The sequence below is a fragment of the Phoca vitulina genome, unplaced genomic scaffold (assembly GCF_004348235.1).
Source record: "Phoca vitulina isolate PV1807 unplaced genomic scaffold, GSC_HSeal_1.0 scaffold13, whole genome shotgun sequence".
Taxonomy (NCBI): Eukaryota; Metazoa; Chordata; class Mammalia; order Carnivora; family Phocidae; genus Phoca; species Phoca vitulina.
The window spans coordinates 24899626-24925539 of record NW_022589716.1 but is presented as its reverse complement, the minus strand read 5'-3'; the positions used below and the strand labels follow the sequence as shown (position 1 = coordinate 24925539).

At 41.5% G+C, this 25914-nt stretch overlaps 1 protein-coding gene across 2 annotated transcripts in view; it reads left to right on the top strand.

Annotated features, from left to right (window-relative positions):
• The window catches only part of TAFA4 (TAFA chemokine like family member 4), a 182940-nt gene extending 157318 nt beyond the window's left edge, over window positions 1-25622 (top strand). The window contains exons 7-9 of one of the 2 annotated variants that reach the window (XM_032411726.1): window positions 6499-6654; window positions 16928-17052; window positions 25526-25622. In XM_032411726.1, the coding sequence (XP_032267617.1) occupies window positions 6499-6654; window positions 16928-17052; window positions 25526-25537 (293 nt within the window). In that variant the 3' untranslated portion in view covers window positions 25538-25622. Of the gene's footprint in view, window positions 1-6498; window positions 6655-16927; window positions 24422-25525 lie in introns of those variants that run through there. The other variant, XM_032411725.1, reaches the window with a different exon arrangement.
• Window positions 25623-25914: the final 292 nt, after the last annotated feature.

The window sequence follows — 25914 nt, the reverse complement described above, 5'->3', positions numbered from 1 at the left end:
TATTAATTGCCTTATATAATTGGCTGCTCCCATGTTAGGGGCATAGATATTTACAATTTTTAGATCTTGTTGGATAGAGCCTTTAAGTAGGATACAGTGTCCTTCCTCATCTCTTATTACAGTCTTTGGTTTAAAATCTAATTTGATAGAAGGATTGCCACCCCAGCTTTCTTTTGGTGTCCATTAGCATGATAAATGGTTTTCCACCCCCTCACTTTCAATCTGGGGGTGTCTTTGGGTCTAAAATGAGTCTCTTGTAGACAGCATATTGATGGGTCTTGTTTTTTAATCCAATCTGATAGCCTGTGTCTTTTGATTGGGGCATTTAGCCCATTTACATTCAGGGTAACTATTGAAAGATAGGAGTTTAGTGCCATTGTATTGCCTGTAAGGTGACTGTTACTGTATATTGTCTGTGTTCCTTTCTGGTCTATGTTGCTTTTAGGCTCTCTCTTTGCTTAGAGGAGCCCTTTCAAGATTTCTTGTAGGGCTGGTTTCGTGTTTGCAAATTCCTTTAGTTTTTGTTTGTCCTGGAAGCTTTTTATCTCTCCTTCTATTTTCAATGACAGCCTAGCTGGATATAGTATTCTTGGCTGCATCTTTTTCTCATTTAGTGCTCTGAATACATCATGCCAGTCCTTTCTGGCCTGCCAGGTCTCTGTGGATAGGTCTGTTGCCAATCTAACGTTTCTACCATTGTAGGTTACACATCTCTTCTCCCGAGCTGCTTTCAGGATTTTCTCTTTGTCTCTGAGACTTGTAAGTTTTACTGTTAGATGTCGGGGTGTTGACCTATTTTTATTGATTTTGACACGAGTTCTCTGTGCCTCCTGGATTTGATGCCTGTTTCCTTCCCCAAATTAGGGAAGTTCTCTGCTATAATTTGCTCCATTATACCTTCTGCCCCCCCCCCCTTCTTCTTCTTCTTCTGGGATCCCAATTATTCTAATGTTGTTTCATCTTATGGTATCGCTTATCTCTCGAATTCTGCCCTCGTGATCCAGTAGTTGTTTATCTCTCTTTTTCTCAGCTTCTTTATTTTCCATCATTTGGTCTTCTATATCGCTAATTCTCTCTTCTGCCTCATTTATCCTAGCAGTTAGAGCCCCCATTTTTGATATCACCTCAGTAAAAGCCTTTTTGATTTCAACTTGGTTAGATTTTAGTTCTTTTACTTCTCCAGAAAGGGTTTCTCTAATAACTTCCATGCTTTTTTCAAGCCCAGCTAGCATCTTTAAAGTCATGATTCTGAACTCTAGATCTGACATCGTACTAATGTCTGTATTGAGTAGGTCCCTGGCAGTTGGTACTACTGCTTGTTCTTTTTGTTGAGGTGATTTTTTCCATCTTGTCATTTTGTCCAGAGGAGAATAGATGAATGAGAGAACAAAATGCCAACAGGGTAACAACATCCCCAGAAAATATACTCTAAACAAATCAGAAAAGACCTGAAGCTGGGGGAAAAGAAAGGGAAAGAAAGAAAAAAAGAAAAAAAAAGAAAAAGATAAAAGCAAACAAAAACAGAACAAAACCAAAAAAAAAAAACCAGATAATGGTCAAATATGATCAGGCTGGTGCATAGATCAGTGCCACACACTAGATTTTGGGTGTATTTTGGTCTGTTAGAATAAAGTGCCTCCCAAAATTTTAAAGAAAGAAAAACTTATATATGTACAAAAATAAGGGTTGATATGATGAAGGGATGGAATATGACTGTAAAGATGAAAATTATAAAAAAATTTATAAAAGGAATTGATAAGTTGTTTGAAAAAAGAAAGAAGAGGATTTAAAAAAAAAAGGAAAAAAAAGGGAGAGAATGTGATCAGGCAGGAGACTAGAACAAAGCCATACACTAGAGATTTAGGATATATTATGATCTATTAGAAGAAACGATCTCAAAATTTTAAAGAGAGAACAACATATATATATATATATATATATATGCCAAAAATAAGGGTAACTACTATGAAGGGATAGAATATGACTCTAAAAATGAAAAATGTTTTTTAAAAAAGGGATTGATAAGATGTTGGTTGAGAAAGGGAAAAAGAAAAATTCAAAAAAAAAAAGTTAAAAAAAATTACCTTTGAAAGACTACAGAATCATGGTAAAAAAGCCATGAATTCTATGTGCAGTATTCCCCTATCGCTGGAGTTCTGCCGTTCTCATTGATCGGTAAACTTGGTCTTGGCTGGCTGTTCTCGCTGATCTTCTTGGGGAGGGGCCTGTTGCCGTGGTTCCCAAATGTCTTTGCTGGAGTTGGAATTGCCCCATCCTTGCCTGGTCTAGGCTAAGTAATCTGCTCGGGTTTGCTCTCGGGAGCTTTTGTTCCCTGCACGCTTTTGGTACAGCTTTGGAGGCGGAGAGTGAAAATGGCGGCCTCCCAATCTCTGCCCTGGAGGAGCCGAGAACTCAGGCCCCGCTCCTCAGTGAGCCCCCAGGGAAAAGCAGTCAGTCACTCCCATCTCCCCAGTCTCCAGCCGCACTCCGCGCTCACCCGGCCTGTGACCGCGCCTTTCTATCTGGCACCCGACCCCGGGTGGAGTCTCCAAACCCAGCAGATCCCTGCGGTGCACTCCCGCGCCGCTCCTCCCGTGGGAGGAAGGGGAGTCTCCCCGGATCTGCCACTTGTTGGGTCCCTGCTGGAGGAGCAGTGGCCCGACTGTGCCGCGGATCACGGTTTATAGCAACCCCGAGCTGAGAGCCCGCTCCTCGGCTCCGTCTCTGCAGCCGGCTTCCCCGCTCTGATCCCTAGGAGCTCTGCTGCACTCAGGCACCCCCGGTCTTTCTGTGACCCCGAGGGTCCTGAGACCACACTGTCCCATGACGGTTCCACCCCCTGCTTAGCCACCGGAGCGACGTCCCTCAGCGGAGCAGACTTCTAAAAGTTCCGATTTTGTGCTCCGTGGCTCTATCACTTGCCAGAAGCTGCCAACGGAGGCCCCCTCCCCCGCCGTCTGTCCTCCCGAATATCGCCTCAGATTCACTTTTCCGCATGTCCTACCTTCCAGAAAGTGGTCACTTTTCTGTTCAGAGAGTTGTTGCTGTTCTTTTCTTCTATCTCCTGTTGAGTTCATAGGTGTTCAGAATGGTTTGATCCCTATCCAGCTGAATTCCTGAGACCAGATGAAATCCAGGTCTCCTACTCCTCTGCCATCTTGCTCCACCCCCCACCCCCCGATTTTGTGTATTTCTAAGAAAGAAAAGCATTGCCAATTACAATAAGATACTATCAGTTGTGAGACCTGAAATGTTTAAAGATGAGAAAAACATTGTATCTTAAAAATCAATGAGGTACCATAGTCCGTGTTATATAAGTGAATAAAATCCTAGACTACACAAGCTGATTATTCAAAGACAAATTTGAGTAGGGAAAAAAAAATCTGTTTGCATTTGTGGATGGTTATCTAAATAGCAAAATTCTAAGCCAACTATAATATTAATCAATATCCCAATCACTTCTCAACTATGCTAAGTTACTAAAATGCATTTCTTTTATTTTCTTAGTGAGGTTTAGTTCTGCCTTCATGGCTCTCCAGCGTCTTTGAAAATCTAATTAATGCAGGATGGCTGTTATATCTACTGAATATTTGCCCCCCCATTCTTATGTTAAAGCACTAACCCCCAAATATGACTATATTTGGAGACAGAGACTGTGAGGAGGAAATTAAGGTTAAATGAGGTCATATGGATATGGGTGTGGCCCTAATCTGGGAGAGCCAGTGTTTTTATGAAAAAAAAAGGAGACAGCAGAGAGCTCTGTCCCTGCCCCCTTCGGCTTTTTGCAAGCTGCAAAGGATGCCCTCACCTGAATGCCCGCAACTGAATTGGCCAGGACCTTGATCTGTTGTTTAAGCCACCCAGCCTGTGGTCCTTTCTTGTGGCAGCTGAGCGAACTGTGACAGTGGCCAACAGGGGAAGGCACCATTGGAGGACTGGGGATGAATTCACCCTGGGCCCCCCCCCCCACCACATGGCTAGTCATTCAGGGAACGTTTGACCTGAAGTGCTTACTTGCAGTTGGAAACCAGAGGCAGGGTCTCCTCTTGAACTCTTCCCAGTCCTTGCTGTTCTGCTTACTCAGCACTAAGTGCCCACCCTACTTTCCCGACATTGTAATTACCATTTATTTTTATTTATTTTTTACAATTGTATGCAACTACCTATGGGAAATCAGCATTCTTTTTTTTAAAGATTTTATTTATTTGACAGAGAGACACAGCAAGAGAGGGAACACAAGCAAGGGGAGTGGGAGAGGGAGAAGCAGGCTTCCCGCTGAGCAGGGAGCCCAAAGGGGGGCTCAATCCCAGGACCCTGGGATCATGACCTGAGCCAAAGGCAGATGCTTAACAACTGAGCCACCCAGGTGCCTCGGAAATCAGCATTCTTGTTGTGTACATTTCATTGGGTTTATAGTTTTAATCACTTTATGCTTTCTTCTGTAGTAGATGGAAAACTTTCAGGATGGTGGTTTGATTCTCTGGGTACTGGTTCTGCTTTTATGTGTTTTACAAATGAAATTTTGCCTTAGTATTTGTTCTTGCCAGTGATTGAATTTTGTTTCCACCGAGAGTTAACATAGAAAAAAGGGCTAGAAAATTTTCAGAATAATATAGAGGTTGTTTTGTGGAAGGGCTTGTTTTATCGATTAAAAATATTCCATAATTCAGATTTTTAAGCTAGTTTTGTGATTTGAAGTACATGCACCCACCAACAGAAACCAAGCAAAGCATTAGCCCCTGGGAATCTTTGGGGAAACCTGTCTTAATGAGTAGATGAGATTGCTTGTAATTCACAGAACAATTTATATGTAAATAGTATATGTGAAAATTGAGGGTGCTTGAAAAAGTTATCTTTTACTAATAATTTCTAAACATTGCCTCCACAGCCTTGTTTACATAGTTTTTATCAGAGCAGAGGTAAATCTCTCCAATCCTGCTATAGCCAGAGATGATAATTAGTTATCTATCACTGTGTAACAAATTAGCCCAATTCTTAGAAGCTTAAAACAGTCAACATATATAACTTCACACAGTCTGTCAGCAGCTGAAATCTGGGAGTGTCTTAGCTGGGTGGTCCTGCTTCAGGGTTATCAGACTGACTTTAAGCTGTTGGCTGGGGTTAGAGTCTTTGAAGGCTCGACCGGGGCCACTGGACCCACTGAGGGACATTCTACAAAATAACTGGCATGTATTCTTGACAGATGTCAAGGTTAAGAAAGATCAAGGCTAAAAAATACTTTCTGACTAAAGAAGGCTAAAGAAATGTGACAACTAAATACAATGTAGGTCCCTGAGTTGGATCCTGAACAAGGGGAATAAAGGCTAGAAAAGACATTATTAGGACAACTGGCAAAACTGTAGATCATGTAATAGCATTGTGTAAATAGCATTGTATCAGTGTCAAATGTCCTGATTTTGATAATTATGTAAGAGACTGTTTTTATTCTTAGGAAATAACCACTGAAGTGTTACTGAAGGGTCAGGGGGTATCATGTTTGCAAGTTACTCTCAAATGGCTCAGAAAGATGTGTGAAAGAGAGTGAATGACAAGACAAAGAGGGTCACGTGTTAACAACAGCGTATCTGGATAAAAGGTCTTAGTTATTGCTGCTGTGACAAATCACCACAAATTTAGTGGCTTGTTTCTGTAGGTCAGAAGTCTGGCACAGTGTAGCTGGATTCTCTGCTCAGAGTCTGACCTCTGGGTTAAAATCAAGGTATCAGCAGGCCTGCATTCCTTTATGGAAGCTCTGGGGAAGAATCTGCTTCCATATGTATTCAGTTTGTTGGCTGAACTCAGTTCCTTGTGGGTGTAGGACTGAAGTCACCATTTCCTTGCCTTTTGACCCCCAGATCTTTAAGCCAACAGTGATGCTTTGAGTCCGTCTCATGTTTTCAATCTGACTTCCCCTTCTACTCTCTCTCTCTGATTTTAAGAGCTCATGTGAGCACATTAGCTCAAGTTCCTTCTCTTAAGATCAACCAGTTAGTAATTTAATTATTTTTATTTTATTTTTTAAAGATTTTATTTATTTATTTGAGAGAGAGAGAGAGAGTGTGCAAGCACAAGCAGGGAGAGAAAGGGAGAAGCAGATTCTCCGCTGAGCATGGAGCCTGATGCCGGGCTGGATCCCAGGTACCTGGGATCATGACTTGAGCTGAAGGCAGACGCTTACCTGACTAAGCCACCCAGGAATCCCCCAGTTAGTGATTTAAATTATATCTGCAAAATCTCTTTTGCCATGTAAGTAACATAATGGGTGTGATACCGGGGGTTGAAGGTTCTGGGGGCTGAATTTCTGTCTACCACAGGTTTATAGGAATTTTTCGCACTATTCTTGACACCTTTATAAATATTTGAAATGACATCCAAACAAAAAGTTATAAAGATTCTTAAGCATGGTGCAGGAAGCTGGAAAATGTGGTCATGGTATCGTTCACATACTTTGTAGCTTCATTTTTTTCCTGACAGCACTGGGTCTGTTTTATCCATCAGGTCACCACCAAATCAAGCAAGGCACCTGTGAGGTGGTCGCTGTCCACAGGTGCTGTAACAAGAACCGCATAGAAGAGCGATCACAAACAGTCAAGTGCTCCTGCTTCCCAGGGCAGGTTGCTGGCACAACGCGGGCTCAGCCTTCTTGCGTTGAAGGTAAGACCTTTCTGGTCAGTTTCTCTACTCTTGCAAAAGTATGTAAAACCACCAACAACCTCCTTGCTTTACTGTCTTTTCAACTCAAAGAAAACTAGGCTGCTTCCAGGTTAGCGTTGCTCCAAAAGTGAACATCATTGTAACTCCACACATTGCTTGGTGCATAAGGTAAGTTATTAATGATATTTCTCAAGGGGTCCTGATGGGGGAGTTCTATTACTAGACAATCAGGAAGATATGCTTTGATTTTTTTTTTCCTTCCCCAGCTGTCTTTCCAAATCTTATCCATCAAAGCACTTGCTTCCCTAGATACACTTTTCTCCCTGATTTCAAGCTCTCAACTCAAAAGCGATTAGCAGCTTATTTTTCCTCACCTCATTTTTAATGTTACAGACTGATATTCTCTTTATTTCTAGTTTACTATCTTAACAAACATTTATAAAACATCTCCTTTGGAGCAACTTCCCTGAGAACAGTTTGGGATCACATGTCATTTATTTGTTGTCTCCAAATCCCCTCGCAGAGTACTGTGCCAATGGGTTTTTTAAAAAATGAATGAATGTTGATGGGTTGTAGGTAGAGGGCTGGGATTGATTCCTTTTGGTGCCTCTGGCATCTTGTCGCACACACCTTGTTAGAAACAAGTTATCAGTCCCCGGGGGCAGAGATACATGAGGTTAAGCCTTGTAGCACTTTCTCCACAGTGCCATGAAAACTCCCTAAACATGAATGCTTCCTGTCTTATTTGATGCATGTCTAAAGGTCAGCTATTAGAATAAACCTATGCATTCTTAACTCCAGAATCACGCAATCAAGAATAGTAATTGACCCATACCCCGCCTCCCTGACCAAACACAGGCACAAATTTATGGTCTGTATGATCACTAGTGGTATGTATCACTGTGAAAGCTGGAAAGTGAATATGGTCAACTTACCATCTACAGTTCCTCACAGAAACCCTGGGGGCCGAATGCATTGCTGAATTCAGATTTTTTAAAGGTAGCATAGTACATACAGCAACTGTTTCCTCACAAACCTAATGTCTTTTCTGGTTGTACCCCATAGTCACAGATGCTAATATTTCTACAATGAACTATGTAGAATATTCTTGCAGAATGGGATAGGGCAAGGATTAGAAGCTCATGTTAAATCAGGTTTTGCCGCCATCGTACAGAAGTCCTGTCCATTTTCAGAGCTTTTTGGATTTGGGGATCACAGATAAAGGATTGTGGATCTATAAAAAAAGATGAAGATTTTTAGCATTTAAAAAAAAGGCATTTTTTAAAAAAGATTTTATTTATTTGACACAGAGAGAGAGAGAGAGAGCGCGCACACAAGCAGAGGGAGGAGCAAAGGGAGAAGCAGACTCCCCGCTGAGCAGGGAGCCCAATGGGGCTCAATCTGAGGACCCTGGGAATCATGACCTGAGCCAAAGGCAGGCTCTTAACTGACTGAGCCACCCAGGTGTCCCAAAAAAAGACATTGCAAAGAAATTTGCTAAGTTCTATCTCTCCAGCTGGGACAGCTGAGCATATTTATTTCCTCCATCAATTGAATCCAAACCACACCTATTTTGTCCCCTTGGTCTGTCTCAGATTCTCTGTGTTGCCATCACCCGCAGTCTAGGGGCTCACATTACATTCTGCCAAGCTTACTACTCCAGTCTCCCATTCTCTCCCCTGAGCCTTCTACAGAAGCAGAACTCATCATGTCCCTGCTGTATTTAAAACCACCCTTCAGTGACTTCCCACCATCTTTAAAATAAAATCCAAGTTCTTTACCATGGCTTATGAAGCCTTGCATAGTTTTGACTCTGTCTCCCTCCTCTTTCAACTACACTACCCCCGTCCAAGTGGGGGCATTTACGTTCTTTTAGATCGCCACACTCCTACCTATATCCTTTGCCTGAATCATTGCCGTCTTCCCCACAATACATATTTTGTCTACTTGATTCCTATTTTCCTTCCATATCTGCTGTATGCTCTTGTATCTCCCTGTACTTCTAGTTCATGACCTGTATGCCATTATGTTTTAAGATCTTTCTGAATGTGTGCCTTCCCATTAGTCTGTAGGTTGCTTAAGGATGGAAACTGAGTCTCTTATTTCTCCCCACCCTCCCCACCCCAACTGTCTAGTGCATGAATGACTTTGAGCACAGGGGAGAACTGATTCATTTTCAGTAATCACAGATTGTTTTCAAATTCATGGTATCAACTGTGTTTGCTTGCTCTGTGGATTTTAAACTCCTTCAAGAACTTAAGAACTTAAGAATTATAAACTTTCTACTCTATCCATCATAGAATCTTTAGATATAAAAAGCCTTACACATTTATCTCAGAGCACTTTTATCAGCATCTGGAAAGTATAGATGGTGTGGCAATTAAATTTACTATCTTTCTCTTAGTAAAGGAAATATTAATACCTTATCCTCCAGTAGCTTGTTTTATATACATTTATTATGTGGTCCAAATCCCCTTTGGGCACCACTGTAAAAATAACTGCGTATCTATTTGGTCAATCCATTTGTTTTTGTATATTTGTGTATTTAAGATAGGTCTCTAGAAAATGTGGTACATTTTAATATGAATGTATTTTACCTAAATGGTATCACATTGTATATTTCTTAATCCAGCCAGCTATCAATATTAAGTTGTGGAGATCTTTGTGTGCTAGTACATACTGACCTATTGTGTTTATTTTTTTAATTGCTCCATAACATTCCATTGTATGGATAGGTTATAATTTGTTTAGCCATTCCTTTACTGAAGGACATTTTAGTTGTGTCTGTCATAACAGACTCCTAGGCTAACTAAATGATTTCCTTAGTGTTATAGGATCAGTAAGTGATAGAGATCAATGATTTAGTGTCTGAGCCGAGTCTGTGCAGTGGAAGGTTCTGTGATGATGTACATATTCTTTCTATATATCCTTAGCTCTATGTGTTGATGCCCATGTGCCCAGTATAATTGGTAACCACTAACCACATGTGGCTAGTGAGCATTCGAGATGTGCCTGGTATGAATTTAAATTTAAATGGGAACTTAAGACTAAAAGCTTCTCTGTTGGGGCACCTGGGTGGCTCAGTTGGTTAAGCGACTGCCTTCGGCTCAGGTCATGATCCTGGAGTCCCGGGATCGAGTCCCACATCGGGCTCCCTGCTCGGCAGGGAGTCTGCTTCTCCCTCTGACCCTCTCATGCTCTATCTCATTCTCTCTCTCAAATAAATAAATAAAATCTTTAAAAAAAATAAAATAAAAGCTTCTCTGTCGGACGGTGCAGGATCAGCTTTATGTACCTATGTAATTTATGAGTACTACATTTGTAGCCAGAGAATACCCAAACTCTGAAGGATAGGCTTGTGATTCTATCTTAATATTTGTATCCCCTGAACCTAGCAGAGCTTGGCAAACAGTCGGTGTTCAATAAATGTTTATTGGATCAAAGTCAGAGGAGGTGTGGAAAGTTGTCGTTTAGACTCTAGTTAGGATGTATGTCTGTTTTCATATCCCCTTTGATCTTCTATTCCTTATCCGAATGTTTCCATTAGGGCTTTTTAGCTTTATCCCATAATAATCTTTATCCCATAATAATTATGCAGTATCATGCTGCTAGTTGGCTTGTGGAAAGACCTAGTCTCTGCTGGTAAGTTCCTCTTATCTTATTTGTCAATAAGAATGTGGAGAGGATCTAAAATATAACATTCACTTGATTTACATTTAAATTAAAACAAAGGCGAGGAGACATTGGAGCGGGGCACTAATTAATGTTGGCATAGAAAGTGGAATATCCTTATGCGTTTCTGCTAATCCACAGCAGAGATACTTATCTAGTGTTTTCATTGCTTTTCCATAAAATCATAGCTTTTATTAGTTAAAAAGGGAGAATAATTAGTTGGTTTTTGTCCTCCAATTTTTTTGGATATAATTAACTTATAAAGTCCTCCTGTATTATGGAAATGTGTCTGTACTCCACATTTGGGATTTGGGAGGAGGGGTGGGGAAGTACTTGATTAAAGTTGTGGTTACTTGGGTCCTACAAGAGACAATTGTGTAGCTGGGAAGCACGTTCCCTTTTGAATCTTTGACTGGTATATATACAAGGCTGGTTAGTGACAGTAACTGTATTCTCCACATTTATCAAAATACCACTCTATAGAGATAATGCTGAATGGTTTATGATAAAACGAGATAAATGCGTAGTACGATGAAGCTTCATTTATTTTGTTAGAGTGAATGCTTTCTAAACATTGGGTTTAAAAAAGACTGATAAAAGCTGAGGAGTGGGAGGCAGCTGCTTTTTAAAGCTATTTGTTTTCTTTGGCTGATGGCTGAATTTGTGTTCTGAGATGTCAGAAATCACTTAGTGAAGGCCGAGAGTTCCCGTTCGTACTGCAGACAACTGATGTGGTTTTTATGGACTGTGTGATGAGGTACGGAGTTGGTCTTCAAGATGGGGTTTCACAGAGCTGTGTGACTGGGTGTGTTCTCTGTGCCACTTGCAAGATCAAGTGGTTTTCAGAGCTTTTCCCCGTGGCAGTCAGGTGAATGACAGAGAAGTGTACTTCGCAAAAGCACTGGGGGAGGTGGAAGGATGCACCTTGCATACGTTGGTTCATGGAGTTTTAATGTAGCACATTGTGCCCGGCATGTCCTAGATGCCGGGGGATAGGATGCTAATTAGACTCAGGTCTTGCTTTCCCGCAACAAACTCGAGAAAATGAAGGTACTTGAAGAGAGAGCAGAGAAGCGGTCAGAGATGGTGTCCCATGAGAAGCAGTGGGTCTGGTTTTACCAGGCAGGAGGGAACTAAGTGGTAAAGCAGGTAAAGCGTGTGCCAACGAGTAGGGGCAAGCGTGAGAATAAGTGTCTCTGTCGGGCTCTGAAGTGGTCGAAGACAAGGCTGGAGATGTAGACAGAGCCTTTGCTCTTAGAGACTTTCCATCAATTCAGATTGTAGGATTAATTCCTGCGTTCTGGGAATTTATATTCAAGGAATAGTGGATGAAGGAGAGTAGACCAGTAAGAAAGGGTATTAAGTGCTATCAGCAAAGTTCATATCCAATCCCGAAGATTCCTGGAAAGGAAAAATGGGATCTCTGAATTTGCCAGGTCAGGTAGTTTGTCAGCGTAGGTTTCAGGGTGAGCCCTGGAGTAGCCAGGATTTGTGTGTGGGAGAGAGAGCAGTGAGACTGAGCCAGAGAAAGTGAGATTCAGAGAGAGAATATGCACATTCTCGCCTTGTAGGCTTGCCCACAATGGAGGCTCCAGGAGGGAAGAGAAGGAATAGAGATGGCATTGTGTTTACCATGTATTAAGGATTATGAGGTCTGCTGAACTAGCTCAGCCTCTCATCCGGGGCTGAGTACATCCCAATGTATATGACTGTAGATTAATTTTTTTAAAAGATTTATTTATTTGAGAGAGAGGAGAGAGAGAATGAACAGTGGGGGGGGGCAGAGGGGGAGAGAGAGGGACAAGCCGGCTCCCCGCTGAGCAGAGAGCCCGATGTGGGGCTCGATCCCAGGACCCTGAGATCATGACCCGAGCCGAAGGCAGACGCCTAACCAACTGAGCCCTCCAGGCACCCCGATTAATGTTTCTTAACCAGGGGTGATTTTGGCCACCCTAGGGATATTTGATGATGTCTGGAACCACTTCGGGGTGTTAAACTGGGGGAGAGGGTGCTACTGGTATCTAAAGGGTAGAGGCTTAAGATGCTGGTCACTATGGTACAAGGTGCAGTATAGACTCCTACAGTCAAGAATTACCCAGCCTCTAAAGTGCTAAGGTCAAGAAACTCTGCCTTACGGGCAGGTCATGGCTGGGGAGGGTTGTACTTGTGTGAGCTCACACTTTGTGGAAAAGACAAACCTAAATCACAAAAGATCATTCTGTACCTATTTATCCACAGCTTCACTCAGTACTCTGTAGAAATAACAATACCTTGTTATGTGTGAAGTGTGTGAAATGTTCCTTTAACAAAAAATCATGTTCTCAGGACTACTTCTTTGCATGATACCTGGGTCAGGTTGGAATGGCTTCTTTTCTTTAAATAAAGATAGGCGGGGGGTCGGGGGAGGAAGGAGACCTGCTAATTTTTGTTATTTCAAGTTAACAAATGGCTTAAAGTTAATAAACCTTTCTTTAATGTTAATTTGCAAAGAAAATCTTGAACAATGTTAAGAGCAAATCAGCTAAATTATCTGAAAATCTCAGAGCATATTTTTGTGATTGTTTCCATTTTTAAGACAGTATATATTCTAGGAAGATGTGTTCATCTTTCGGTCTGTACCTTCAGTGTAAAAATACGCTTTTCTTTAGAAAAGCCTTAACTCTGTAAATGCAATGAAACGAGGTCAAAAAATGAAAGACCAACTCCTGAGAAGTGAGCCCTGGTGTTGGTCTTACTCGAAGGTGGGTTTATAGAAATAGCTATATGAATACATCTTGTGTTTTATTTAATGTTTAATTGGGACAAGGGATAGAAAAAAAAATCTCCATCTATTTTATACAACAGAGAGTACAGAAAATGCACCAAGAGCAAGATAGCTAATTGGTCCCATTACATTTTCACCTAGAAAACAACATCACAGAAAACACTAGTCACTACCATAAAACCAGAGTTTCACTGGTTTTTTTTTCTTCTTTCTTTCTGCATAAAACTAGAAATTCATTACAGGTTGGCAGCTTGAAGATAGGGATGTTTTGTATTTTCCTAAGTCAGGGAGGCATGGGGCTTTCTAAAGAATTTTATTTTAAAAATAGAAGTGACAAGACACTTTCTCATCTCTAGTATATTACGGTATTTTGAACAGGATAAAATAGATACCTCCTACAAACTTATTTTCCTATGAAGACAAGGCTCAGTTAAGTGGGCAGATGTTCTCAAGAGTTATTTAATAAAATCCTACTTCTGCATCCTTTGTCTCAGCTCAAAGCCCAGCTCAGTAGGCATTCAACACTGGAACTTCTGGGCTTTTTAATCACCTTATTCACTGGTGGGTGAAACCCTCAGTTGGTTCTCACCCTTGCTATGAGTTCCTTAGTCAGTCTTTAACGCATAAAGGAATTTGAAACTTTTATTATGGCTACTAGGGTGGCGCTCATTAAGACTTTCTTTTCTGAAAGAACATTTGCTGTTAAGTAAGTACGTCTCTAACACTTGGAGGGCTCCTCTTAAATGTATTCTTCACTCAAATATGAAAATGATTTTTTTTTTTTGGCAAATAGAAATATTTTAAATTTCAAGATAGGTTGCTCTTTTAAGGAACCTATTGTGATTCTGTCTTCAGAAAAATCACTCCATATTTTCCAGTTAAATGAAAGAAAACTGGTAAATAATTCCGCAAGAGCTTGATCATACATGCTTTCTTCTTTTGTTTAAATAAATTGAAAGCCTTAAACAAAATACTATGAAAGTCTTTTAATTTTTCTGTAGTTAAGAATTGGCATAGTTTTTGGTGATGAATGCCTGAATCTTTTTTTCCCCTCAAGCTCCTCTTCTAGATTTGGCATCAGAATGATCTTAGGACCCCATGAGGCCAGTGAGGAAGTATTAGCATTTCTTTGCTGTGAAGTTGACATAGAATGAATCAGATGATTTCCTCTGTAGGGAATTTATTCCCAGATTTCTCACTTTATACCTCAAGTGGTCTCCTTCAGACTCCTTTCTGTCCCAAATTGTTTACTATCCCCTGCCAGACTAGCTTTCCCAGGCACACAGTTTTCCCTGCCTTATTGCACCCCCTTGTTCAGAAACTTTCCATGGCTCCCTACCCCTTGGGGAATCCAGTCTAATCTGGAGTTGGCATTGAGAGCCCTTGAAGGTTGCTTCTCAGACCACCCACCTTGCTCAACTGGGTCTCCTGGCTTCCAGGTAGGTCACTCCCTGACCCAATGCACCGCGTGCCTTCACTGGGGCAGATCACTTGTCAGCTGCCTGGGCTTCTGTGGAATCCTCCATGTAGCCCTGGCCCCTGTCAAGAGTACATAGGTGCCCACTGCTGAGTGGCAGAGAATCTGCCTAAGGGAACGGTTTTAAAGATTAAAAAAAAAAAAGTATTTTAAATTCAGCTGTAACTCTGTGTAAATATAACTTAAGCTCTGTCAACATTTATATAACTTCTGCAGTCCTGCAGATGGAATTTTAAATTGAGGGTTGGGAACCATGTCTTACTTATCTTTATATCTACTTGGGATTGGCCTAAGGTATTCAGAAGATAATGAAGGACTTTGAATCTGGTCAAACTCTACGTAGCATATGTTAATCTAACTATTATTATAAGTTGTGGTACAGCAGAAAGATTTGTAGATGCAGAGAAAGAAGTTGATTCTAGTACCTCCTCCCTCATTTTACTCTCTTTGTGGAAAGCTCTCGTTTTTATTTCTGGCCATCTGCCCCCTCTTCCTGCTTCTGAAGGTTGTTGAGATAATCGAAAGAGGAACAGTATGTAAAAGGGCCTTGAAAATAACAAAGCTCCATACAGTGTTGAGGTGGGATTGTTGTAATATCAGTGACTGAAAAGAATACGGCTTTCTCAGACTTCGCCCAGGTGTCTCCATCCATCCACTCAAGTTCAGTGGCACTCTCTGACAAAATAAATAACCCATTTAGCTATATTCCTTCTCAGTGCTGGCACCTTCTGACTTAAATAGCTTATGGTTCTTCTAGATCACAGTTCTAACTCATTGAGGTATGATTGGTTTATCAGATAGAAGCACAGTATTTGGCCAGAATCAGGAACGGTGGTTTTCATGGGGAGTAGACAAAATGTCTAGCCACTTCAGCCGATAATGAAATGGTCCAGCGCCCTAACCATGCCATATTGCGTTGGCCTGATAGGAGCAGAGTTTTTATTTTATTTTTTTAGATTTTTTATTTATTTTCTGACAGAGAGAGACACGGTGAGAGAGGGAACACAAGCAGGGGGAGTGGGAGAGGGAGAAGCAGGCTTCCTGCGGAGCCAGGGGCTCGATCCCAGGACCCTGAGATCATGACCTGAGCCGAAGGCAGACGCTTAACGACTGAGCCACCCAGGTGCCCAGGAGCAGAGTTTTTAATGCATGAGCTTGCCATGTTCCCTGCTTTTGTTACTGTCTCTACACCTCTAGTTGTTTCTCCTACAGATCTCTGGTGTGAGGGAGGGGTGTGACTTTAAGGGTTGAAGAAGGGGCTCTAGCATTAGAATGCCTCTGTCAAAGGGCCTCAGTTTTCTCTCCTCTACAAAATGCAGGAAATACATTTAGCAGGGTGCCTGACCCTCCAGAAAAAATAGCTATTAGGAATTCTCAAGACTTGTTTGAAATGGTAGGCAATGGTAGTTGGAATCAAATCCATTGGGGTATTTTTTTTTTTAACCAAAGTGCTGTTATTTCAACAGAAAAACAGGGCTCAACGACCCTCCCCCCTTGAACCTACACACCCTACCCGCAGCCCCAGATCTCTGACCTATACCATTTGTGAGCTCACCATAAAACTGAATCACAATCCCTTTGTCCTTTGTGGGAATACCCAGGCAAGTTGATAAGAGTTTCCTTAACGTGTCTTCATCTGCCTCCAAACCCAGAGAATTTTCTGCTTCCTCATCTTATTGGCAGATGGCAGCAGAGATGATGGGATAAGGGGGAAAGGGAATTCACAGGTGAGATCGCGAGTCTAGAATGTGGGCAAGTGAGGGAGCGCCACGCTCTTCCACCTTCACTTGGTTTCTGGTTGTTGAATTCAAGGTGTTACTCACCACTTGCTGGAACGGCATGGAGAGGTGAATGACTCTGTGATGGAAATGCTGACTGTTTTGGGTTGTGCCCCGACAACAGAGAGCATCAAATGTAACAACTTGGCCAGGTTTGCGTCCACCATTGGAGCCTACAAAATGATGACCACAGCAATAGCTAACATTTTCTGACAAACTAGTGCCTGGCCCCTGGCTAGCAGAGAGTTTGATATGGATTAGCTTTATCCTCTTGACATCTGTGGCGAGCTTCTATTATTATCCCCAATTTACAGATGAAGAAATTGAGGCCAAGAGGAGTTAAATAACTAGTCGAAGGTCATTGGGAAAAAAAAAAAAGTAGCATGGCCAAGTTCAAATCCAGGCATGCTGCAAAGCTTGGCATCTTACTCTTATCTAAAGCATAATTCTTTAAATTTACTTACTGTGAAATAGTTCTTACTAACAATCTTTGAAGTCAGTGTATTGATCCGTATGAGCTTTATGTTGTCCATAGTTGGAGGAAGCAAGTATCACAAACATTATGTGGCCTTTGTCTTACAGCTTCCATCGTGATTCAGAAATGGTGGTGTCACATGAATCCTTGCTTGGAAGGAGAGGATTGTAAAGTGCTGCCAGATTACTCAGGTTGGTCCTGTAGCAGTGGCAATAAAGTCAAAACTACAAAGGCAAGTATAGACACATGCAGTTCTCCTTTACAACTTCCGCAGATTATTAACTATGCGGTTTTCCCCCCTTCCTTTTATCCTGGCACCACTGCATTATTTTATGTTGAGCCACCCTATTACTTTGGCCTTTTGAAAAGCCCATTTCTGAGTATTGCCCTTTATGTCTGATTTTACAGAGCAGTGATTTGGGGGATGAACTTGTTATTTTAGGCAGGGCCACGAAATTCATTACAGCTCCTTCAAGAGCCCAGTTTAAAATAAAGGGATCGGAGTTGACAGGCCAGTGTATCAAAACAGCACGGCGAGGTTCCACACACAGTTGACTTGCTGAGGGAGGGATACTTCCTGGGAGGAGTTTTAATAGGTGGAGACTCAAATTCAAGCTGTCACAAGTCAAGAGTTGCCTCCCCCCAGTGATCCTCTGTCCAGGCCACCCTGTCTCAGAAGGGTACCGCCATCCACCCAGTTCTTGAGCCAGAAATCTCTCTGCCTTAATGTCCCCATGTCCCATCTATTATTGGTCCTTGGGACTGTTCCTCCCAACTCCCTCCTTGAGTGTGTGTCACCATCCTTACCACAGGGGTCCTGTCCCCACCATGTCTCATCTGGAGGACTGAGTTGCTGCCTCATTCTCCACACGATGACTCCCATCACTTTTGTGAAATGAGATCTTCTAAGCTAGTCTGTCTCTCTTGCTACACTGGTCTTGCCAGTCTGGTGCTTCACGAAGGGAGGTGGCTTGGTGGGTTATTTACTCTTTTTTTTTCCCCCGTTTCAGCCTTCTGTTGGTACCTCTTACCATGGTGCCTTTGTGGTTGCAAAGGAAGGTGTTCTTCATGGAACGTGCTTCCCTCCTTTCTTTTCTACTTCACCATTATTTCTTCAGAGTCCGTCACTGATTGGATTCGTGTCTCGTGTATCTCTGAGCATTGATTATGGTTCTACTTTACATGGCAGGGTGTCTTGAGGTGCTTAGCACCTAGAGCTTTCTCTCTAGAAGAGACCTATGAGGTCAGGCCCCATGTTTGCAGTGACCTTGATAGTCCCATAATAAAAGATTACATTTAGAACAAATGGTAACATTTTATAGAAAACTGTAAATGTAAATTTTAGCTGACATCAAATACAAAATTAATAGTACAGTAAGTCAGACGATTAGTTACCTGGTTAAAATCATAATTTCAGGCTCAAAACTATTTAACATTAATTGTAAACTTTTTGTAAGTAATATAAAGATGACTAGGATAAATAACCTGATACGGGCATATCTCATTTTATCATGCTTTGCATAGACTGTTTTGTTTTTTGTTTTTGTTTTACAACTTGAAGGTTTGTGGCAACCCTATATCAAGCAGGTGTCTTGGCATCATTTGCATTGGCTCATTTAGTGTTTCTGTGTCACATTTTGGTAATTCTTGCAGTATTTCAAACCTTTTCATTACTTGTTACGGTTATCAGCGATCTTTGATGGTCCTATTATAATTTTAGGGTGGCAGCCCTGTAAGATGGCAAACTTAATATGTACACCTATGTGTTCTCTTCCCCGGTCTATCTTCCTCTCCTGGGCCTCCTTATTTCCCGAGATACAACAATATTGAAATGAGGCCAATTAACAAACCTACACGGGCCTGTAAGTGTTCCAGTGAAAGGAAGAATCACATGTCTCTTGCTTTAAGTCAAAAGCTAGAAATGATTAAGCTTAGTCAGGAGGCCCTTGTTCAAAAGTCGAGATAGACCCAGATCTAGGCCTCTTGCTCCAAACGATTAGCCAAGCTGTGAATGCAAAGGAAAAAGCCATGAAGGAAGTCTTAAAATACTCCAGTGAACACACAAATGATAAGAAAGGGAAACAGCCTTTTTTGCCCATATGAAGAATGTTTCAGTGGTCTGGATAAAAGATCAACCAAGCCACAACATTCCCTTAAACCAAAGCCTGATCCAGAGTATGGCCCTAACTCTCTTCAGTTCTGTGAACGTGCAGAAGAACAGTTTGGAGCTAGCAGAAGTTGGTTCCTGAGGTTTAACAAAGAAGGTATGTCCGTAACATACAAGTGCAAGGTGAAGCGCCAAGTGCTGATGTGGAAGCTGCAGCAAGCTGGCTAAAATAAAGAAGGTGGCTACTCCAAACAACAGATTTTCGTTGTAGACAAAACAGCCTCCTAAGGGAAGAAGATGCTATCCATGACTTTCATAGCGAGAGAGGAGAAGTCAATGCCTGGCATCAAAGCTTTGAAGGACAGGCTGACTCTTGTGAGGGGTTAATGCACCTGGTGACCTTAGGCGGCAGACAATGCTCAGTTACCATTTCAAAAATCCTAGAGTCCTTAAGAATTAGACCAAATCTACTCTGTCTGTGCTCTAGAAATGCAACAAAGCTTAGATGTCAGTTTATCTGTTTACAGCTTGGTTTGCTGAATATTTAAAATCCACTATTGAGACTTATTGCTTATAAAAAGATTCCTTTCTAAATATTACCACTCAGTGACAATGGACTTGGTCCCCCAGAAGCTCTGATGGAGATGAATGTTGATTAATGTTTTCATGGCTGCTAACATGACTCCTTGATCCAAGGGCTGCAGAATGGATGTCATTTAGTCTTTCTTATTATAAGGCTGCAACTGCCACAGATGGATCTGGGCATGCTAGATGCCATCAAGAACATCGCTGATTCATGGGAAGAGGTCAAAATTAATAGGCGTTTGGAAGAAGTTGATTTTAACACTCATGGACAACTCTGAGGGGTTCAAGACTTCAGTGGAGGAAGTCACTGGGGATGTGGTGGAAATAACAAGAGCACTAGAATTAGAAGAGGAGCCTGAACATGGGAATAAAGTGCTGCCATCTCATGAGAAACGTAATTGATGAGGAAGCACTTCTTATGGACGAGCAAAGAAAGTGTTTTTTTTGCGATGGCATCTACTCCTGGTGAAAATGCTGTGAAGATGGTTGACGTGACAACCAAGGATTTAGAATCTTACATCAACTTGGTTGATAAGCAGCAGCAGGGCTTAAGAGGATTGTCTCCCAGTTTGAAAGAAGTTCTGCGAGTAAAATGCTATCAACAACATGGCACGCTATAGAGAAGTCGTTCATGAAAGGAAGAGTCAGTCAGTGTGGCAGGCCAGATGGTCTTGCTAAAAGAAATTGCCACAGCCACCACCACCCCGATTCTTCAGCATCCATCAACATCAAGGCAAGACCATCCACCAGGAAAAAGATTAGGTCTGGATACAAGCTCAGATGAGGGTTAGCATTTTTTGTGTGCTTTTAAATTAAGCCATGTACATTTTTGTTTAGACAAAATGTTATTGCACACCTAAAAGAGTACAGCACAGTATAAACATAACTATTATAGGCACTGGGAAACCAAAAAATTACTTTGGCGTGCTTTATTATGATACTCATTTTATTGTGATGTTTTCTTTATGGCAATACTTGCTTTCCTGGGCTGGTCTGGACCCAAACCTGCAGGCCTCTGAGTTACGCCTGCATGTGCTCTTATATCCAGAGCAGTGGAAGTTCGTGGAGTCCTTTGCTGGTGGAGGAAGGAGGTTAACGCTCCCATCATTTCTATCAAGTCCGCTTCTAAGCTACTCCAAATTAACTTCCAATCTATGTAAACCCAAGTGTGCTTGCTAAGCAAACTCTGCCTTAAAGTAATTCCACTCTCCTTTCCCCACTGGCCCCTTTCAGCCCTTTTTTCCCTATCCCCTTCCTGAGTAAAAATCTTGGAGCTGCCAACAAGCTGGGGTCTTACATCCATCATTGATAAAAATTTCCTTTTATCCTATTGCTTGTAGACTAACAGTCAGTCAGAAGGTTATACTTGTATTGATCTTTATATATAAATATAAAATAAGCCATGAGCACAAGCCAACTGTGTTCCGGAAAAGAATGTGTCTAAGTAGTCTCTTGCTGGAGCGGCTCCCTCTCTATTTATGTGCAGTTAGAGCATTTGCAGGAAGCAAACCTTTAGGGGCATTTTGGCTCTCTGTGCTGGGAATATAAGTTTGCTCTAGCTAAATCCTCAATGGTAGTGACATTTCATTTGGCACTTTTAAAGTTGTAGAAACATAATACAGTTCCCTAAGCCATAATGATACTTAGCTGCTTTTTTTTTTTTAGTGATATGCCACTTGAGAATAATCTTGAAGTAGTAAAACTTTGTTTCCTTTATTAATCCAAGTCATTGTGACTTGAACTGCATAAAACATTCTATGTCTTTTATGGATCTTATGAACAGAGTAAATTCATTTGTAGAGGTGTAACTGGCTTCCTGGGAGAGCTTAGTACCCTCAGAAGCTGTGTCTTTTTCTTAAAATAGACAGCAACCTTACACCACAAGTATGACAGAGGTCCTACAGAGGTAAACCATTGCAGCCCTAGAGGGGGTATAACAAAGTAGTTTTCATTTTCCTTAAACAGTTCATGTATAGCAACATCAAAACATGGAAACGTTGAAAAAATATAATCCTGCAGTAAGCCACCTATGTCAGAATTTTGTTTTCCATTTAAATGCAAATATGAAAAGAGTAAGCAGTCAAGTTGAGATATTAACAGACTTAAATGAAGATATGACAACGAGGGGGACCATTTCCAAGCCAGTCATCCGGTCTTTTCCAGGGGTAAAAAGGTAGCTGTGAGTTTATTCTGCCTCTACAGTTTTCAGTGTTTCCAGAGAGAACTTCAGCTACTAGTTCTCATGGAGAACTACAACTCTCATTGTCATCCAGCCTCAGTTTTCCTTTACATTTGAGTTGTTCATATTAAAGCTCCTAACAACTGCACGATGTTGTTTTATCACCACAGTGAACCACTGGCCAGGGCTGTTTTTTGTTTGAAAATGGAAGTAAATCATAGTGAATTTCAAGAAATTTTAGATTTGTCATGTTTTTATTTTTCCAACATCTGCGGGTGAAGAGCTATGTCTTAGGAGCTGTAGTTCTCAACCAGGGGTAATTTTTCCATCAAGGGGATATTTTTAGTTGCCACACGTTGGGGAATGGGGGTTTTATGGACATTTTGTGGGGAGAGGCCAGACAGGCTGCTAAAAATCTTAAAATGCACAGGAGGGCCCCCCCATAGCAAAGAATTATCTGGCTCCAAATGTAAATAGTGTTGGGGTTGAAAAAATCTGCTTTAGAGAATTTTTTTTTTTTCTTCTTTTTGGTAGCTCTTTGTAAGCATCTTATTTGATTCTCTTACTTCATGTAGCTCTTCAAAGTTTCCACTTAGTATCTACATGTTTCCAATATTTCATATTAGAAAACTAGAGATAGGAGTTAATGTAAACAACAGGGCAACACCTCTCACCCTCAAGATCTAAGATGATCCAGTCCTTACGGTATCTTCCTTGGAACGTGCTCTAAATGGTAACCTTCCCTCTGTTTCTTAGGCTACCACCATGGATCATCCTCATTCTCTCTTGACCAAATATTATAATTATTTAATGGTAACAGTGGCTGCAGGAAACTTATCATGGGAACGTGTATCCACCGTTTTGAGCCCCACCCCTAGGGTATTCTGGTATAGTAAGTCTGGGATGGGGCTTAGCAAACCATTCTCAAAAATTTGTTCTTATGTTGATTCTCATTTAACCAGGCTCTGTACCTGCTCTGTTCTTGCCTTTATTTCCCTGCCTAGATTTCTCCTTGGTGAGAGACCACCAATGGATTCCCATGGGTAACAGAAAATAGAGTATAAGCACCTTGAGATGAGCCATCAATATGACTCACCCAATAGACCATGTATTTCCATATCCCACTGCTGCCTTCTTCATCTGTTCCCTTTTATAAAATTCTACTTGTCTTTTAAGGTCCAGCTGAGACGGATCCTTTAGCCAGAAGTCTTGTCTTTCTTGATCCCTAGGGCCAGAGCTTGAAATACTCAGAGTACCCTGTCATGTGAGAGTGGAGCTAGTATTGGTAATTAGCAACCTTAGGTCCACCAAATTCTAAAGCAACAACGAACCTTCCATATACAGTTAGCAAAATGAAAATTTGACAGGAGAATAAATCGTAAAGAATCTTTCTTACCATTCAACTTTAATAGAGATCAACTCCAGAACGAGCTGGGCATGCAAAGCTTCCTTAACCTAGATATAGGTTGCTACCTGGCTGTGAACACTGTTAACTTATATGCGTGGATGCATGGCAGATCCATGAGGAGCTAATGGGATAAGAGCCACGCTTTCCTGAGTGTCAACCACATGCCAAGCCCTGGGCCACGCCATTCACATCTCACTTACTCTTCAGTACAACTGAAGGGAGCAGGTGCTAATTTAACATTTAGCAGCTGAAGAAGCTAAAGCAGTGATTGATAGTTCTCCCCATCCTACAAAATTACCATCGCCATTATCTGGGTATTTGAGATCAAGACTTTGCTTGAATCCTCATTCTCTCACATCCATTGTCCTCATTTTCACAAGTCCTGTTGGCCTCACCTTTCATCACTTCTACCAATGTGATCCCTTTAAGTTGGCAGTCTGGCCATGCATCCCTGGTCTCCTCTTTGTGCCCCAGGTGGAAAAAGGCCAAAGTTCTTCTCCCGGGTAGTCAGGGCTCCCTTGTCTCCTTCAAGCAGCTCCTCATATGACAACCTCTAGAAATCCATAGAGCCCTACCCTCTTGGCCCTAGTATCTTTTTGTCCATAGCACCTATCACTTGCTGACATGTCGTTCCTTTGCCTGTTGGTCCAACTATTTCCTCTACAGTAGGAGTCACCAAGCTGTGGCTTGCAAGCCACACTCAGCCCTTGGCCTATATTTTGTGGTCTGTGAGCTAAGACTGGACTATATGGTTTTAAAGGGTTGGGAGCAATCAAAAGGAAAAAAATGTTTCATAACATGAAAATTACACGAAGTCCCAATTTCAGTGTCTACAACTAGAGTTTTACTGGAATAAAACAATGTCCATTAGTTTACATGCTGAATTGTCTATGCTCCTTTTGTGTTATAAAGGCTAAGTAGTAGTGGCAGTAACTGTATGGCGTACAATGCTGAACAAATTTCTGTCTGGTCCTTTACCTAGAATAAGGCTAGCATACTTGTTCTATAAACTCCACGAGGACAGGGTTTTTGTTGTGTTTGCTATAGTATTTCCCTCACAAACAAAAGGGCAACTATATTGTAGAATATCTAAAATAAAGGCTATATGTCAATTAATAGCAAATCTGAGGTTTGAATAAATACTTGATTGGGTCTAAAGGCCAGGAGTGATGCCTTTTTCACGCTGTAGGCCTGTTAAAGTCTCAAGCTTTTGGGTTTTTCCCCCCTCTAGCTTGTGTATGGATTATCTAACCTGTAAAATACCTTACACCTTACCTGACCAAATAAAACTCAAGAAACTGCTAATCTTTTTTCTTATAAGTATTTAAAAATAGAGAAAACAACAGTACACTTCTTAATGAATGTCTGTTTCTAGTAATTATGGCAGTTTTCTAAAAGAACCTATTTCTTTTATTAAGGATTTATTTATATGAGAGAGCATGCAACGAGAGAGAGAGTCAGGGCAGGGAAGAAGGAGTGGGAAAGAGAATCTCAAGCAGATTCCCTGCTGAGTGCAGAGCCTGACCTGGGGCTCAATCTTCCTGAGATCACCACCAGAGCCGAAATCAAGAGTCAGATGCTCAACCAACTGAGACACCCAGGTGCCCCATAATAACTTATTTTTAAAAATAAAAGTTAACTACATTAAAAAAGGGGGGGATGCCTGGGTGACTCAGTTGGTTAAGTGGCTGCCTTTGGCTCAGGTCATGATCCCCGGGTCCCACCTTGGGCTCCCTGCTCAGCGGGGAACCTTCTTCTCCCTCTCCCCCTGCTCGTGCTCTCTCTCACTCTCTCTCTTGAGTAAATAAAAGTTAACTACATTAAAAAGTAAGTAACAAAGGTAACATTTTCAGGGGGCACCTGGGTGGCTCAGTCGTTAAGCGTCTGCCTTCGGCTCAGGTCATGATCCCAGGGTCCTGGGATCGAGCCCCGCATCGGGCTCCCTGCTCAGCAGGGAGCCTGAGTCTCCCTCTCCCACTCCCCCTGCTTCTGTCTGCTCTCTTGCTCTCTCTCTCTCTCTGTGTCAAATAAATAAATAAAATATTAAAAAAAAAAAAAAAAAAACAAAGGTAACATTTTCAGATTGACATACACTGATCTTAATTGGTATTCATTTGAAAAAAAATGTAGTGCCTTCAAGAAAGCATGCTCAGCAGGCATACATTAACTCTGTGGGCAATGAATGTACCTAATCTGATGGGTTTTTTATAACTCAACAATATACCAAGCTAAGGTACATAATACCATGTTGTGGAAGTCTTTGTGCATGTTTTCTTTGCAACCTGGAAGCAAGAACTGTGAAGAAGAATTTGATTTGAACAGTTGATTTGGTGAGGTTGAGACAGGGACTTCTGGGTCTGGTAGCAGAAAGTACTGTCTTCAGTGGGGATGAGATACTGAATGCTCACTTATTTAATTTGTTTTAGGTAACACGGTAGCGAAGAGAGGTATGCTTAATCCTGGAGGAGCGACAGGATGCAGAGGTCTCTTAATTGGATTACTGTCCTGGCTGGTTTGGGGGAAATTGTCTCGGATTTCAGCAACATCACATTCGCATGTGTGTGCTGTAAGGAGTGTCATTTACTTAACTGTCTCAGCCCTCTCCGCTTCATGATTTTATTACATTGAATTATAGCTATGGGCTGCCACACAATTCACATCCTATCTGGATCCCGAGGAACATACCTCCAAGAAACCCTGGAGGAACAAAGCAGAGACTTCAAAATGGATCTCCACTGGGCCTTCCATGTCTTTCTGCCTTCACAAAGGAACATGGACAGGTTCACAGGGTCCTTATTCTGTTCCTCTTTTGAAC